This window comes from Cyrtonyx montezumae, unplaced genomic scaffold (genome assembly GCF_038088225.1).
Source record: "Cyrtonyx montezumae isolate F1298 unplaced genomic scaffold, pur_monq_1.0 scaffold_3, whole genome shotgun sequence".
NCBI classification, from domain to species: Eukaryota; Metazoa; Chordata; class Aves; order Galliformes; family Odontophoridae; genus Cyrtonyx; species Cyrtonyx montezumae.
Genome location: NW_027072034.1, coordinates 79500921 through 79517254, shown reverse-complemented (window position 1 = coordinate 79517254; position 16334 = coordinate 79500921). Strand labels below are relative to the sequence as shown.

Sequence of the window (16334 nt, the reverse complement as noted above, 5' to 3'; positions counted from 1 at the left end):
ATTCACATATTGCTGTGGGTTCTCTTGGGATGAGATTGCTGTAATGTTAAAACATGTTTTATCATGAGGATAAAATGTATAACCCACTGGCTCAAGGATATAAAATCTGCAGTGCATCAGTCCTCAGTTGGGAGAGAATCAATGAATTACAATGTAGTATAATGTTGTTGTTTTTCTTCCCCCGAGGCCTCATCACTTTGCATGGCTGCCGTTCACGCAGGCGTTGTGTCAAACACTCTGGGCGGCCAAATTAACGTCGTGATCAGCAAAGGCATTCCGTACTATGAAGGCTCCCTGGCTAACAATGTCACCTCGAAAGTGTGAGTGTGCCTTTTACATCCTCTTTACATCTTTGGCACCTTAAGTTTCGGTAGTGCCTCATCCCAGGAGTAATTTCAGCGAGTGAAGCTATGTTGTTCCATGTTAACATGTGTTCCATGACAGGGGTGGTCTGTAAAGTTCTCACGATTCACTTTTGTCTGTGGTGTGATTGTTTTACCAGGTAGTTTTTTAACCTCTAGACCGTAAAGATTAATTTTACAGACTGTAAAAGGAACTTTTGTCTTCCAAAATGCATGTTGCGAGGGTAAATTCTCAGTGATCTCTGCAAAAGATCTGTGCAGCCTCATTTAAAAGGGTTCGTTCATGCGGGTTCATTTAAAAGTGTCTTGCCTTTTGCTGGGTAGATGACTCTCTGAAAGACTGTAACAGCAGTAGAATCCTCGAACAAGATTTCAGGTGAAAAGAAGTAGTACTACAACTTGGTGACAAATATTCCTGTCATGGTGAATTTCGTGTTCAGGCATGTGTGTGTAGATTTCAGAGGCAAGCAGTCAAACAAGAAAAATAAACTGAAGGCAGTTTCTGTCAATTTTCCTCACTACTACAAAACCCATCCTTTTTGTTCTCTGCAGGGGACCGTTATCTGCAAGTCTCTTCACGTTTAAGACAAGTGGTGAGTACTGTCAATTTTAATACATAATCCTTTCATAGCTATTGAGCCTTTCATATAAATTCTTTCCAGTTTATTTCCTAGTTTTTGTTCTGGTTAGTTTCATGTTTTGACTGGCTTCCTCAGTAGTGCAGGTGTTCTAAAGCGTGCTTTCTCAGTCCCACTGGGTGATTGTCCTGACAGTCTATGATTATTTGTCTTCTAAACTCTTTTCCTATTCAGAAACTTTCCTTAGTAAGCTCTGCTTATCTGCAAGAAGAGATTCTTTTGTGTTTTGTTCCTCCAATATAATCTCCTTTAAATGACTTGACTCCCACACTTCAAATGCACTGCTTAAAGCAGAGTTCTGCACTTGTTAGTTGCTCTTCATTTATCACAACTGTGCACTGTAGGGTTTTGTTCCATGTTTGCTCCTTACAGCCTTCTTGTTGCCTCCTAAGAAACTTAACATAGATTTCAAAATGATTACTCAGCTTTCTCCCTTGCTTTTTAATTTTTCTTTCCTTTCCCCTAAATTCTTGCAACTGAATGCTGTGTGATAATTACTTTTCTCTTGTGCTCTAGAAAGACATCTCTCGTGCTTTGCTGTGTGTGCTCTGTTCCATCTTGGCTGCCATCACGTGCTCCTGTAAACATGCTCCCTGTTGTTGATGGGGTATAACAGGCATGGCCCCATTTTAAAGCTTACTGTTTTTACTTTCTGCCAGTTGTCTCCTTTTCAGACAATGGCTGCAGTTTCCTAAATGGAAGTTGCTTAAAGTGCCATCTTTGAACCAGTGGTGGAAATCCCATGAAAAGAGTGGGTTTGCCTTAGTCTTTGAGCTGTTTTACTAACAGCACAGGAAATACAACAAAAGCATTGGGAGCCTGTTTAGTCAAGAAAAAAGAAGGAATGTTATACGTACATTTCCAAAAGTAAGAAAATGCTATTCCTAATGTATTAATAAAAATAATCTGAATGGGGAGATAGACACAGGAATCTGATGGGCACAAGTGTTTGAAGATGGACATTTATATGATGAAGCAAAAACTGGAAAATGTAATCCACATCCAGTGATCTCTCTCATAAACCTGTACCTGCTGGGAGAAGGAACTCCTGGCTAGTGACCTTATGGATGTATTTCTGCTTCACTGTGACAGCTTCTTAGATTGCAGTGACAGATGAAGGAAAGAATTTGGGTTTAAATAAGTGCTGATGTGATCCTGTGCTGCAGCAGGTGATGTACATCCAACAGAGGCAACAAATGAGCAAATGGATACCAGTTATCCACAAAGTTATTTATATTCTTATTTTTTTAAGCCATTAGAAGAATGTGATGCAGGAAGGAACTTTAAGTAGGAGTGGTAACAAACTATACAGTGAGCTTCAAGGATGTTTGAACTCAAGGGCAAGATTGCAACATTACTTACTACATTCTGTGGTGTTTTATTTGAATCAACATTGTGATAGTGAGGTAGGTTTGAAAACCTAAAGTTACGTAGGCATAAAAGGGAGTGAGTGACTAAGTACTCTTTCCCATTACTGCAGCAACCACAAGATAAACTCTTGAACCATGCCAGAGCTTCTCTTCTGCTTTGTGTAGAATATCCATGTTATTCTTGTGCAGGTATAAATCTTTTAACACTGAAGACAGTAAGTTTGGTTCCAGCATGACTGGAAGAGTGCAGAAGACCTTGTGGTTTGTTTAGTAGCATTGTTATGGAATAAATTTAGATGGCAGCTTAATATTTGCATGGAAAGTAAAACCATTGTGTAGCTTGGGCTTTTAAGTCTTCGCCTTTTCCTTTGCTCAGGTTGCTATGGGACACTGGGAATGGAATCTGGGGTAATCTCTGATTCCCAGATCACAGCATCATCTATTCTTGAGTGGCCTGACCAGACAGGACGAGTGAACACTTGGAAACCTGAAAATGCCAGATTGAAGAGGCATGGGCCTCCTTGGGCTGCTTTGGACAGCGATGAACGTCAGTGGCTGCAGATAGACTTGAATAAAGAAAAGAGGATAACAGGTAATTCAATTGGGTGTATCTTTTAAGCAGCCATCAGGAAGTTTGGTCACTAAAATCTTTTCTTCCAGTGTTTAGTCTCAGGTAAAATCCAGATGATATTTAATTACCGTTACAACAAGTTTGGTTCTGTGTCCTAGCAAATGCACCAAAAAGCCTAAAGCTGAACAGGTGGAGAAAACACCTCCTTCATCAGAATTTGTTGAAGTGTTTCCTGTGTTCATATTGGATCCTTAATACTTGCCTATTTTTTCTGATTGTTCTACTGAGGGTCCAAGTCCATATCCAGGCAGCTCAGTCCACTGGTACCTCTGATACAGATGTACTGACTTAGGTTTCTAGGTTTCTCCTACTGCCCTCCACAGCCATAGCAAATTCATCAGCAGATGTGGGAGTGGAAATTCTAATTATAAAACTCTGGATTGAAAAGCTGATACTTTTTTTATTGCTAGCAGTTTTTTGCATAACTGGACATCTTCATTTTCACAGGTATTATAACTACTGGGTCAACCTTAGCAGAGTACTACTATTATGTCTCAGCCTACAGAATTTTATACAGTGATGATGCACAAAAATGGACAGTGTACAGAGAACCTGGCATTGATAAAGATAAGGTAAAAATATCATACGCTTTCTAGGATTCTTCTATGGAGGAGATTGTGCAATTGTAAATTTGACCAGTTTGACCAGTTGGTTTTTGGTTTTTAATTTACCTTTTCATTTTCGGTGTGATATTGAATCCTAAACTGTCTCTGCAGAAAGAAATCAGAAAAGGGATGGAAGAAGAGTTCTGAAATTCAGAGATGGCTTTAATGATGATTTAGGGGTGATAATGTTCTGTACAAGAAGCTTCTTTTGCCAGCAGTAGGCACTTCTCCTGGCTGATGGTAACACCTGCTGGTTACCTGGGCTGTTGCTAATAGTTTCCCAAATAGCTGTTCTGTCTGTGTCTGAGCTTCAGGCTCTGTTTGGAGAACTGGAGTTCAAGTGCTAAACGAAATGATTCTGTCTGTCTTGTTTTGGTTCCAGCCCTCCTGCTGATGAAGTGAAAGGTAGAAATATCGTTTGTTAATTTATGAGGTTTCCAAACACCGAACTGGGAAACTTTCCTGAACTGAGGTGATTTTACTTTAGAGACTGTCCATCTTCTTGAGCCTAGTGAACTGCCAGATTTCTAGTATGAAGTACTCAATAAGGAATTAAAATTGAAAAATCCAGCATCTCTGCTGTTGAGTGTTCTTTTCTGGCTGTAAGAGACAATCTCAGCTATCTGCATAGATGTAGGCTACGTTTGGCTCTTGCTAATTGAGCTGCTACTTTCCCTTGCAAGTTCTTGAGGGGAAGCAAAATGTGGAGCTTGAAGTTACAGGTTAACAGATCTTTTCTGCACCTTTTATGTCATTAAGTACAATATGTGAAGAGTCAGACATACAGTACCACCTGTGAAAAAAAATACTTGGCACAAAAAAGGGCTGGATACTGACACTTCACAATATAACAGGTTTTCCCTAAGATTGGTATAATCTCATTTCATACAGCTTTGCTTCTGGATGCATATGCATGCAGTTTGCTCCCTCTGATTTTTATATAGCTGCATGCAAGACAAGATCAGAAGTTGTGATTCTGTGGATTTTTTGTGGTGTTTTTTTCTTTTTTCTTTTTTCTAAAATATATTTGAAAATCCTGTTCAGGAGACTAGAAGGTTTTCCAAGACTTTTTGTGATTTTCTATGAACACAGCTTCTAGATGTGCACTAGTGCTTAAAAGAAGTCCATCTAACGTCTTTACATACAAAATAAAAAAAAATGAAGATGCTTGAGATGGGATGAAAAGACAAGGTAAATTTCCACTGGTGTAAAAATTTTTGTTTGAAAGCATAGTGGCAAGCTCAGAGAGTTTGAAAATAAAGTGATTTTTCATCAGAAAACTTGCACTGTTTGTACTGAGCTCAGCTGCAATTTTTTTGTGGGAATAAAAAAAAACAATAACAAAAGAATATATACGTATACATGGAGCTGCAGGCAAAGTTAAGCTGCTGCCTTGATGCTAGACATCAAAAATATGGCTGTAGTAAAAGCATGGAGTAAGGAACTACTTTAGTGTAATTCTTTCTTGAAGAAACTGGAAGAGGGCAGATTTAGACTGGATATTAGGAAGAAATTCTTTACTGTGAGGATGGTGAGACACTGGAACAGGTTGCCCAGTGAGGTTGTGAATGCCCTCTCCCTGGAAGCATTCAAGGCCAGGCTGGATGGGGCTCTGAGCAGCCTGGTCTAGAGGGAGGTGTCCCTGCCTATAGCAGGGGCTTGGAACCAGATGGTCTTAAAGGTCCCTTCCAACCCAAACCATTCTGTGATTATAGACAACACTAATGACTCGCTGCCTTTGCTCTTGTGTGCTCAGCCTCTGAAACTGGAAGTGAGACGGTCTGCACTGAGCAGATCATAGACACAGAGGTGTTGACTTCTCTCATCTCCAGCATGCCTTTGTTGCTAGGGTACCAAACTCAGCGTGGGCCTTCTCTTAGCAATGGGAACTGACACAACACTGGGCAAAAGAGTACAGGAAATGTGCACATCCTCTCAAAGAGTCATCTCTGTACTTTGCTTCTCACTTGCATCTTTAAGAAAACAACTGATTCCTTAGTGAGGGCTATCAGCGTAAAAGTAATTAATAATAATGCCAGTTGTAGAAGTAGTTAATAAAATGTCCAAGTTTATAAATAGCAGTAAACTGGAAACTGTTTTTCTGTGTTCCCGCTCTTGCCACACCTCATTGTATTGTGCATACTTGGAGCACGCAGAGTGTGAGGACTTTCTGTCATTCATGTGTTACCAAAACAGCACCATAGAATTGCCCCAGCATTTAATCTGTCTTCATTCATGACCAGTAAGTATATTTTAGTACTCTAAGCTTACGTTCAGAGCACATGCCAAAGAAAAAGAAATGTCACTGAGAGCTGTTTGCTTGTCAATTGGCATTGCATCAAGCTGGGGAAGAGTACAGACCGTGTGCTTTCAAGGCAAAATGTGTGCCTAATTCTATTTTTAGTAATAATATGAATGGGCCAACAGTGGTGTTACTTAAATATGTTGAAGATTTGATGTGTGTGTGTGAGAACCAGCAGTGAAGGAACAGCTTTAGCTCATTCTTCAGGCAATTTCTGCTCTCTTCTATAATTGATTTTGACCCAGAGATTTCAAGTTCTTCATGTAAATTGTTTTACTCTGCTTGCAGCTCAGTCATTGTAGACAGCAGCCACTAGAGGACAGTGTGATTACATGCTAGACTTTAATTCTTCCTAATAGATGCCATCTCCATTTACAGGACAGACCATTCTAAAACTATTATGGGTTGTGAAGACTCCAGTAATACCTACTTTCACACTGTCACAAAAGCTTGCTGTGTTGGAAGAGTGAGTGCAAAGTGCCCACAAAGGGCTGAGCTAAAATTATTTTTCACTGCCATAAAAACGCAGTATTTCTGTAACAACAGGGATTGCCTGGGTCACGTCAGTGCACCGTTGCACTGTACCTCTGTGTGGAGGAGGCAGAGGGTACCAACTATCAGCTGCATACTGCATGCAGAAACAAAACCGGTGTTCCCATTGGTCTACGTGTACACAGCATTCTTTTCTGCAGCGAGGCCAAGTGAGTGGGGATGGCCAGGCAGCAGCACCGTTCTGGGTGTGAAATGTTCTCCGCATTCCCCACTGCTTATTTTTGCTATGTGAAATATCAAAATTGGTTCTGCTTACTCGGTTGCTGTTACATTGGTGTGACATAGTATTTGTCTTTTTTCTTTCCTAGGTATTTCAAGGGAACACAGAATTGCACCAGGAGGTTCGCAATAATTTCATCCCACCTATTCTCGCACGGTTTGTTAGGATTAACCCCTTAAAATGGCACCAGAAAATTGCAATGAAAGTAGAACTGCTCGGATGTCAGTTCAGTATAGGTAAGACAGCTGAAAACTTTCCCATTCTGTGTGTGAACGGAGCAATGTAGAAAGTACTTGAAGAGACAGCAGTCACTTGCTTTCCATGTTACCTATCCGTGGTTTATATAAAATGAACAGAAGTTTCGTAACACACGGCTCTTTTCTTGACGAGGAAACGTGTAAAGCTAGTGCTGCAAGAAATAAATAAACAAACCCTCATTTATAAGTATTTTTCTCTTAAAGTTCGTGCTCCTAAAATCACCGTGCTGCCTCCACCGCCGCCTCAGGACAACAGCAAGGTTGATGACTTCAGTGAGGACTTCATCCACTCGGTGAAGACTTCATTGCAGACGGATAAAACAACGTTCACACCTGAAATAAAGAACACCACAGTGACTCCAAGCGTGACCAAAGGTATCTGTGCTTAAGCAGCAGGAATTTGGGAAGCGCTTACAGTGCCTAGCAGTGCATTAAACGTGCTTTTGGAATGTAACTTTGCTTGACAGCTTTTATATACTTTAACAAAACCACACTTTTTAATGCTTGCCAATATATTAAAGATGCAACTGAACGTTTTTATCATGTGCATACAGCATGTGGAAACAAAACCTGTATTCTGAGGGATGTAAATATTATTGTTAAGCTCTGGAATAGGCTCCTCAGGGAGGTGGTTGAGTCACCATCCCTGGATGTGTTTCAAAACCATTTGGATGTGGTGCTCAGGGACGTGATTCAGCTGTGGGTTGTTAGAGTTGGGGTGGTATGGTTAGGTCGTGGTTGGACTCAATGATCTTTGAGGTCTTTTCCAACCTGAGTGATTCTGTGATTCTATCATTATGTTCAAAATGACTTCAACTTTTAATTACTTAACAAGTTTTTGTTAAAAGGAGAAATTGTAACTCGGACTTCCCTTCAGAATTAGTTAGACGTAACTGCTTTGTTATTTAATCCAGTAATTTCATAGGACGAGACACTTCTGCTATAGATAATCTTCTGTTCATCAGTCCCGTTGGTATGAAATTTGAAATATACCTGGTGTTGTCATGTTGTCCATTAAAAAAGTTGTCAGAAAGAGAGCAAGATCACTGCAAATGTAGGCACTGGTGAAGTGTCCTTTGGGTAGCAGCAGACAGAAGATGCCCTATTGTCACATGCAACAAGTTGTGATTGTTAGGATATTGTGATATTTACTTCCTATGGGAAGTTCAGACTTCAGTGGTTGTAAACTCCTGGGCTTTTGATATGCCATGTTAATGATAAAATACATTATTCTCATAGGAAAAAAAGTTGTATTTATGGTGAAATGAAGGTATTTATTCTGTCAAAAAAGCTTTCAGAAGTACTGGCTGTGCACATGTGTAAAAGAGAGATGATAATTGCTGTTTAAACTGTGTGAGCATCCAGCAGGGTAGCGTAGCAGGGGGACCCAGTGTGATAGATGCTGTACATGAAAACTACATGCTTTACCCAAGTAATTTTCAAAGTAAGAACTGATTTATGAGAAGCACTTCTGTCTGACACCACTTAATTTAATGGCTTTCAGATGTGGCATTGGCAGCAGTTCTGGTTCCAGTGCTGGTGATGGTCTTCACTACTCTGATTCTTATCTTAGTTTGTGCGTGGCATTGGAGAAACCGGTAAATGAACGGATTAATCAAAGTACTTTACTAGAATGTTAGCGTGGTGTGCGGGAATGAAGCGCTCTGCATGTGTCACTTGGGGAACTACACGGTCCACACTTCTGGAAGGGCTTTTTTTCAGTATTCTCTTTGTGTTCATTTGAAGAGCAAGCACGATGGGAGTGCTCTTTGTAAATATTTTCCTTTCAAGTGCGTTTTCTGAAAACTATTTCTCCAGTAGCAGCAGGCTGCTAACAGCAGGCCGGGTTGCTGCAGCTTGGACTTTAAGCTTGAGAAGCAGTTACAGCTGAGGTGATGGTTTCTGAGCACGGATGCACTTCTGGTAGGCAGACTGGCTAAAACACTCTGTCTTTTTCTCACAGCAAAAAAAAAACCGAGGGCACATATGATCTACCTTACTGGGACCGTGCAGGTAACAACATTTTATGAAAAGCTTTACTTGGTGTTCCTAGTGTAATGTTCATCAGTAAATGCAGTAACAGTTTCCAACCAGCAGCAGCTTCTGTAGTGCTAACTGGCAGAGATGGAGGGACAGGACCTGCTTGCTAATGAGACTTTGCTTTTGCGTTCTCTGAATTTTTCATAAGAAATGGCAAATATCTGCAGTTCAAGCTTAAACTGTTTTTAGTGAAACAAGTTTAGAGCCTCTTAATTGCATGAAGAGGAGAAAAGTCATTTATGGAGAAACTTTGGGTAGTATTCTATTATGTCTGGTACTTATTCTGTGCTGGAAAAAAAAAGTCTCCTCTTGGTGTATGAGGCCTGTCAAGTCTCTCTTTCTCCATTGTCCTAGTAACAATGTGGGATTACTTGTATCCCAAGTATCCCCTTGTATCCCTGGTATGTTTTCTGTCTTCCCAGTCTTGTCCACCCATTAGCTTTAGGTCAGGCAATTTCACAGAACAGCTCTTTCAAAGGAGGAGTCCACAAACTCTTGTGCTGTGGCATAAAGAGCTGGTGCAGCAGGTCACTTTCACTGTGTGACTGTGCTTCGTTTTTCTGACCTTATGCTGCAGAACTGCCACATCCATGTCTTTGTTCTCTGGCAGTTTCACATATAGCCTTACTCATTAGAAAAGAAACCTTTTAATCACCTTATTTTAATTTATTATGTCCACTTCTGACACATTTCTTTAGACTGTTCTGTCAAAAAGTCCTGTATTTAAATGCTTGCAGCGGACACACTGATTTTTTTTCCTGCTGCTTTAAGTGTAAAAGTACATTACGTGTGTCTGTTTTGAGAAGGACATTGCAGTTGTGCAGAATGCAATATTAGAGAAACATTGCCTCAGTTGTCTGTGGGTCCTCTGAGTAGGAGCAGCACTGCAATTAAGGGACACATGGGGGCAGTCACTGCACTGCCCCAGCAATACAGCAGGACCTCACAACTGCAGTGGGGGCAGACAGACAGGGCGATGGGGTGAGAGCAATGTTTTCACCCCTGAATCTTTACCAGTCTATCTCATAAAATACTGAAATCATCTCTTAAAGCTCGAGTTCATGCAAATACCGATTACTGATTTGTTTACCTGCTACTACACCATAAAGTTAAGACATGGTATAAAATGTTTTAATAGCTTCACAATTAGTATCTATGCTTCTCATTTGTAATTTTTTTTTTAACGATGTGAAGGGTGGTGGAAAGGGATGAAGCAGTTTCTCCCTACCAAATCAGCAGAACATGAAGAAGCTCCTGTACGCTACAGCAGCAGTGAAATCGGTCGCCTCAGACCAAGAGAAGTTCCAACAATGCTGCAGACAGAATCTGCAGGTACGTTTTTATGTTGCTTCCATGGGCTATGTGCTAGATACCAAGTGCCAGAAGTGTGACTGCATTTAACTGTTTTGCATCTGCGTGGGGAAGGTGAAGGGAAATGAATAGAAATGAATGGGATGATAAGCATGTTTCTCAAATCGTGGACCTTTTCAGATCTGTTCTCAGAGTGAGTCCCATGAAAGTATGCATTAACTGACTGGTGATGTGAGCAGTAACTGAAAGCTGCTTGATCTTAAATGCCACCAAGAGCATGCACTGTTTTTTAGCCATGTTTACATGCATTGAAAACTCCACACTATGGACAAATTTGATATGTGGCATTTGGTTCCCTACAGTGACAGTCTGATTAAGCCATCCTTTTCATCTGGAAAATTAGTTACTGATAAAAGCACGCATCCTTTACGGTGGACTGGTCATCAGAGGCAGATGCCCAGCTCTGCCTTTGGTTCTGTGCTGATGGCAGAAACTTGCAGATGTGCAGCAATTACAGCTTTACAGCAGGCAGAAGTAATGATGTTCTCTTTAAGAAAAAAGAGCCAGTAAGTGCATTTTATGTTGTCTTGTTGGGGTTTGTGACGCAGAGTACGCTCAGCCGCTGGTAGGGGGCATTGTCGGCACGCTGCATCAGAGATCAACCTTCAAACCAGAGGAAGGGAAAGAAGCAAGTTACGCTGATTTGGACCCCTACAATTCGCCTGTACAAGAAGTTTATCACGCCTATGCAGAACCACTGCCTATAACTGGACCAGAGTACGCAACTCCAATAGTCATGGACATGTCCAGTCATCCCAGCACACCTCTTGGTGTTCCTTCTGTTTCCACCTTCAAAGCTGCAGGGAATCAAGCTCCTTCACTGGTGGGAACTTACAATAAGCTCTTGTCCAGGACAGACAGCGTGTCCTCAGCACAGGCACTGTATGACACACCAAAGGGACAGCCGGGGCCGGGCACTGCTGAGGAGTTGGTGTACCAGGTACCACAGAGCACGGCCCATTCCACCAGCAGTAAGGACGAACCGAGTTAGCTCGGCAGTAAGGTAGGATGATGGCAAATGTGGCTTGTTTTTAAAAGCCAGTTTCATAAAGCTGACAGATTCATTTTTTAAATCAACCACACTGTTTTGATATTGTTAGTCTTAAGTAATAGTGTTGAGCCAAAAGATGTATTATTGGAAATCTGGGAAATCAGTCATTCTGACTTTTCTTAAGCTTTTATAACCACGAGCTTGATTGTTGTTCTCTTTTTCCACTACTGTACAGTTGTCTGTCAGACATGAGAGAAGAGCTCTTCAAGATTTGCTTCAGTAAGTCATAGATGTGAATGATGAATTAGGAAACAACTGTTAGAAGTATGAATGAGTCTTTTTTTTTTTTTTTTTTTTTTTTTGCTTATGGTACCATTTCTGGAGAAAAAAATAAATAATAACCCTTCTGATTTTCTAAAAGCTATAGGCACTGGCACAAGTTGCCCAGAGAGGTGGTGGATGCCCCATCCCTGGAGACATTGAAGGTCAGGTTGGAGGGGCACTGAGCAACCTGACTGAGCTGTAGGTGTCCCTGTTCGCTGCAGGAGATGGGCTAGATGACCAATAAGGGTCCCTTCCATTGTTCTAGGATATGTAGGTACTACAGCTTCTGAAATCCATTTTACCCTATAAAATTCATGCACAGCCTTGAACATTGGAAATTCCATTAACTTCATGGCATAAAAATGGTTGGGATTGTATATTATGTTACTTCTGGCTTTTGTTCACAGGAATGAACAAAATGGGAATGATGAGCTACGTGTTCCTTAGAAGTTTTTGTTAGCCTTCTGAAACTAGAATCTGCTGTCTGAACAACCCATTTTCTTTTCTGCCTTGTGTCTTAATCCACTCAGCCTTTGTGCCCTGGTGGGCATACAGCAGGTACAGTCTGAAGTCTTACAAGCAAATTACACTGCGACTGCTTGCACTTATTTCCTGCAAAGCAGAGGCTGCTCTGACTGGTGTCTGCCTTGAATTCAACTTCTGCATGAAGCATGCAGGCATTCAAGGCGACTGAATTGAGTTCAGAGAGGTTCAGTCTCACACCGCAGTGTCTATTGTTGTAGGTTAAGATGTGAGCACATTCAAAGAAAGGATATGTATATACTTTTGTGAGTGCTTGAAGAAGCACACAAATATTATAACGGTGCTTAGTTTGTGTTAATACATGCATTTAGCACGTAAGGTACTTAGCACAATTGGAAAGCTTTGGGCCTAGGGCTTTTCTTATGATTGTTCTTAGTAAAGGTTTTGGAATCTTTTATCCTTTTTACTGAGAACAGTTGCTGTTCCAAAGAGTGGCAATTTTAGTAGCATTTAATTAATTGAATTTTTATCTTTAGAATGTTCCAGTTTTCCCTACCATGAAACGTGGCAGTCAGTCTTCTACTTGAGACTTCATAGACTAGTTTTAGCTAGGTAATCACAAAATGAGAACCATTTGGAATGTCCTATTGCCACTTTTTATTAAATCTCGTTAGAAACAAAGCACAGCTTTTTATCTTGAGTAGCAGAAAGGGATTCTTAAATAGCTTTATTTTTATTGTAACAGCACTGATGGGAGGATGCTGAATTAATTTATGAATGTGAAAATCTCGAGCTCCACGTTAGCCCAGTTTTATGGACTGTAATGGTTACTGTTTGCTTCTGTGACATCATTTAAGTCAGCTTTGGTGTTGCCCACGGGCTGGACACGAGGTAACTCCCATCCTCATCAAAGCCAAAGTTGTGTACGAAAGGACAGAGCACGTGAGTCTTTTTGCTGTGAACCAGCATTTCTAGTGTCTATCCACTGACTAGGATGTTGTCACCTACACTCTGCTGCCTTCAAACTCAATTCTACATCATTTTGATCATGAGAATGGTGATTTTTCTTAGAATTGAGAGTCTAAGCCTAAATCTGAGTAGTCAGGGAAGGGTGGTATACAAGGGCTAGCTGTGGAAAGGAATATCCTGCTTATAGGCTGTATTTTGGATATAGTTGCAGCTTCTTCTGTTTGATAAAGCTAGTTTGCAGTCCTCAGTGCTCTCCTTAAACAGGCACGTATGTGCTCTTACCTCACAGCAGCAGTTATAACTTTGACATTATTGGGTTTTAGTTGATAGAGGTGGAAGGTTGGTTGGTTGCACCAAGATGTGACGTACCTATTCCAATTCACTTAAAACTTTTGAGCTTTTAGGCTTTGAAACAAAAATATCTGCCACGTGGATTTGTTTAAGTCAGTAAAATTAATTAACAGTCTTGGAAACCTGCATTTTATTTTTACTGTAGGCCAGGTGTAGTGTAACAATGGGTGTAACTGTGGGCTGAGGCGGTGTAAGAGTGGGCTATTTTCAAGCAGCCTTGACGCAGTTTCATTATCTGAGCAGCATAACCTCTTGTAGTTAAGAATGGAGTGTTACATTCTTTTTATGAAGGAAACCAGCCTTGTGCTTTCAGCATTTACACTGTAGCTGCTCAGGCTAAGTTGGAGTTTCTCATAGTTGGGTTTAAAGTGTATGCTACAAACTGTTAAACATCCACTCCCAAACTTAAATTGTATGACAGACCTGAGAGTAATGTTCTCCCATGTACAATGCAAGCACAGAGGTACATTTAATGGGTCTCATTTTTACATGTGAAGATATATGGATATAAAGTGTATTTCAGCCTTCTTTGGCTCGAGTATGTTCTTACCTCAGCATGTAGCGTAGTTGCTCGGTATCTGTATATGTTGCTAGAAATTAGACTGTAAAAATAGTGAGGTTTTTTAATGTATGTTAAAAAGTATTTTAAATAAATTGTACATACCTGTTATGCTCAGTGTGTTCATGTTTAAAACAACCTTCACTTTCATTTCGTAATCCTTTCTAGTTTGTACTCCCTCTGTGCCCCCACAGTGCCATGGCACTGGCAGCCCAACACGAAGGGAGGAACCCCCTCCACATCACCACCCACAGCAGCCCCCCAGTCCTTGGGGCCCGAGGTTGCTGCTGATCTGAAAAACTCAAAACTGCTGTCAGGATTCTGTACGTGTAGGTGTAAGTACGTGCCAGTGGCAAAAGGGAAAGAAGCACTGCTTGGCCCTGTGTGCTAGCACAGCACTGCACATGAAACTGGGAGGAGGAGCGTGGCCTCCGTTCACAGCTAACGGGCAGAAGCATGGAATGACTTTCAGCTGTACTGCTCTCTGTGTGCTGAACGTACCTAGAATGACCATGCAAAGAACTGGAACTGCAGTCTACGTAAAGGGGAAAAAAATAATAAATAAATAATGTTGTAAATCCTTTTTTTTTTTTTTTTTTTTTTTAAATCTGTGATTTTTAAGCAAGATGGAGTCCAGAACAGTCAGGATGCTATTGAAGAAATAAGTGGAAAGCTGCAGTCAAGTTCCAGACTAAATACCTCTCTCAAGTCACAGTAAACATAGGGTATTAGGAAAACATCTGCTTAGGTGAGACTTCAATAATCTACTTTTTCACACTAGTGCATGTGTATCAGACAGTTTCCTTGGCTCCCACAAAAAGCCTCAACAGTGTTAAAAAATCCCACCATCAAACAGTTGTAATACTTGCACAAATAATTACTTTGTTTCCCACTAAGGAAAAGAAACAACTTTCCAGATTCACTTTCTTACCATTTCTATGGGGTTTTTTTTCCCATGGTAACAGGAGGGCTGTTGCCCACTGCACATACCAGTAGTACAGGAATTAATTCTTCCTGTACTGGAGCAATTGTGAAAGGAGTTGGTGGTGGACAAATTCCTGTTGTGTAAGGACACAGCAGGCAGTGGAGCAAGGCAGCAGTAAGATCACTTGTAAGAGTTCTCTCTGCTCTACCACTGTTACCTCGACGTAAAGAAAAGACAAGCTGGACAAACTACTGGCATGCTCCTTAATAGAATGGAAAGATGTATGAACTCCCGTAAAACCCGAGCGCACTGTCATGTAAAATACCATACCAGAAAAGTGACCAGAAAAAAATAAGAGCTCAGATCTTCTGTGATGGTGCTGTAAGATCCTGTATGGCACAGGTGGTGCCTGTAGTGACTGGAGAGGCACTTGGAATGGTGACTGTGTAAAGAAGGCTTTTCTTAGGAGAAATCAGGCTGCTACACAAAGACATAACAACCAGCAACTGCTAACTCTGTTCCACACCCCTACCTCAGTTTAGAGAGCTGGAAAGTGCCAGGCACATGCAGCACTGAAGCCTGAACCAGGGAGAAACCTACAAGGACACAAACTTACAGGGTCTTTGTTTGGTCTTCCTTAGTCTCTTTAGTCTCTGCTTTTTAAATTGCTCCATGTTTTTGAACTGAAAACACTTTTGCTCTTTTAAGGGCTTCACTGTAAGTAGAAGTTTGGGAAAATCCAATGCAAAGCTCTGCCGTAGTGTAAAGCTGCTCCAGAATTAGCAGTAGTGTTCTATTTCAGATATAAGAGCATATAACACACACAGAAATGCAAACTCATATGTTATGTGACAAAGGTATGATTGATAGAATATACTCAGAATTCAGTCAGGGTTGCAATTGCAGAAGAAAAATAAGAAGGTTGTTCAGACACTGAGAGAAAATCCTTCAAACAAGCATCTGCTTTTCAGACTTTGAGGACAATTTTTGACCAAAACTCGTTAACAGGAAAAAAAAATAATAAAGGAATCCCAGAGAAAAGTCCCTAAGCTGCCCATATCACAGGGTGACATAGATAAGCACCTCCTGCCCAACGACACTGAGCAGTTGGAAGGAAAAAAACCTTGCATTTTTCAGTAACACTCAGTCATCTCTCAACTTTTATGACATATCCCAGCCCCAATTTCATGCCCTGGTCCAAATATCAGTTAATGTAGAAAGGTATCCAGAACACAACAGAGTTTGGAGCTCTCAGGCCATGGAACAGCATGGAACAGAATGGTTCACAGCCATTCTGAAGCTCCAGCTCTGGTCAGCCATGAGATGACTCACAGCTGGGAGAGAAATGCTTTCAGACACTTCACAGGTGGAAGAACCACTTGAT

The 16334-nt window shown here is 40.9% G+C and overlaps 1 protein-coding gene across 1 annotated transcript in view; it reads left to right on the top strand.

Annotated features, from left to right (window-relative positions):
* The window catches only part of DCBLD2 (discoidin, CUB and LCCL domain containing 2), a 33886-nt gene extending 22208 nt beyond the window's left edge, over nt 1–11678 (top strand). Inside the window, exons 6-15 of the mRNA XM_065742040.1 lie at nt 187–320; nt 915–955; nt 2747–2962; nt 3449–3573; nt 6769–6916; nt 7142–7312; nt 8442–8535; nt 8901–8950; nt 10172–10309; nt 10897–11678. Of these exons, the coding sequence (XP_065598112.1) occupies nt 187–320; nt 915–955; nt 2747–2962; nt 3449–3573; nt 6769–6916; nt 7142–7312; nt 8442–8535; nt 8901–8950; nt 10172–10309; nt 10897–11339 (1560 nt within the window). The 3' untranslated portion in view covers nt 11340–11678. The remainder of the gene's footprint in view (nt 1–186; nt 321–914; nt 956–2746; nt 2963–3448; nt 3574–6768; nt 6917–7141; nt 7313–8441; nt 8536–8900; nt 8951–10171; nt 10310–10896) is intronic.
* The last annotated feature ends 4656 nt before the right edge of the window (nt 11679–16334 follow it).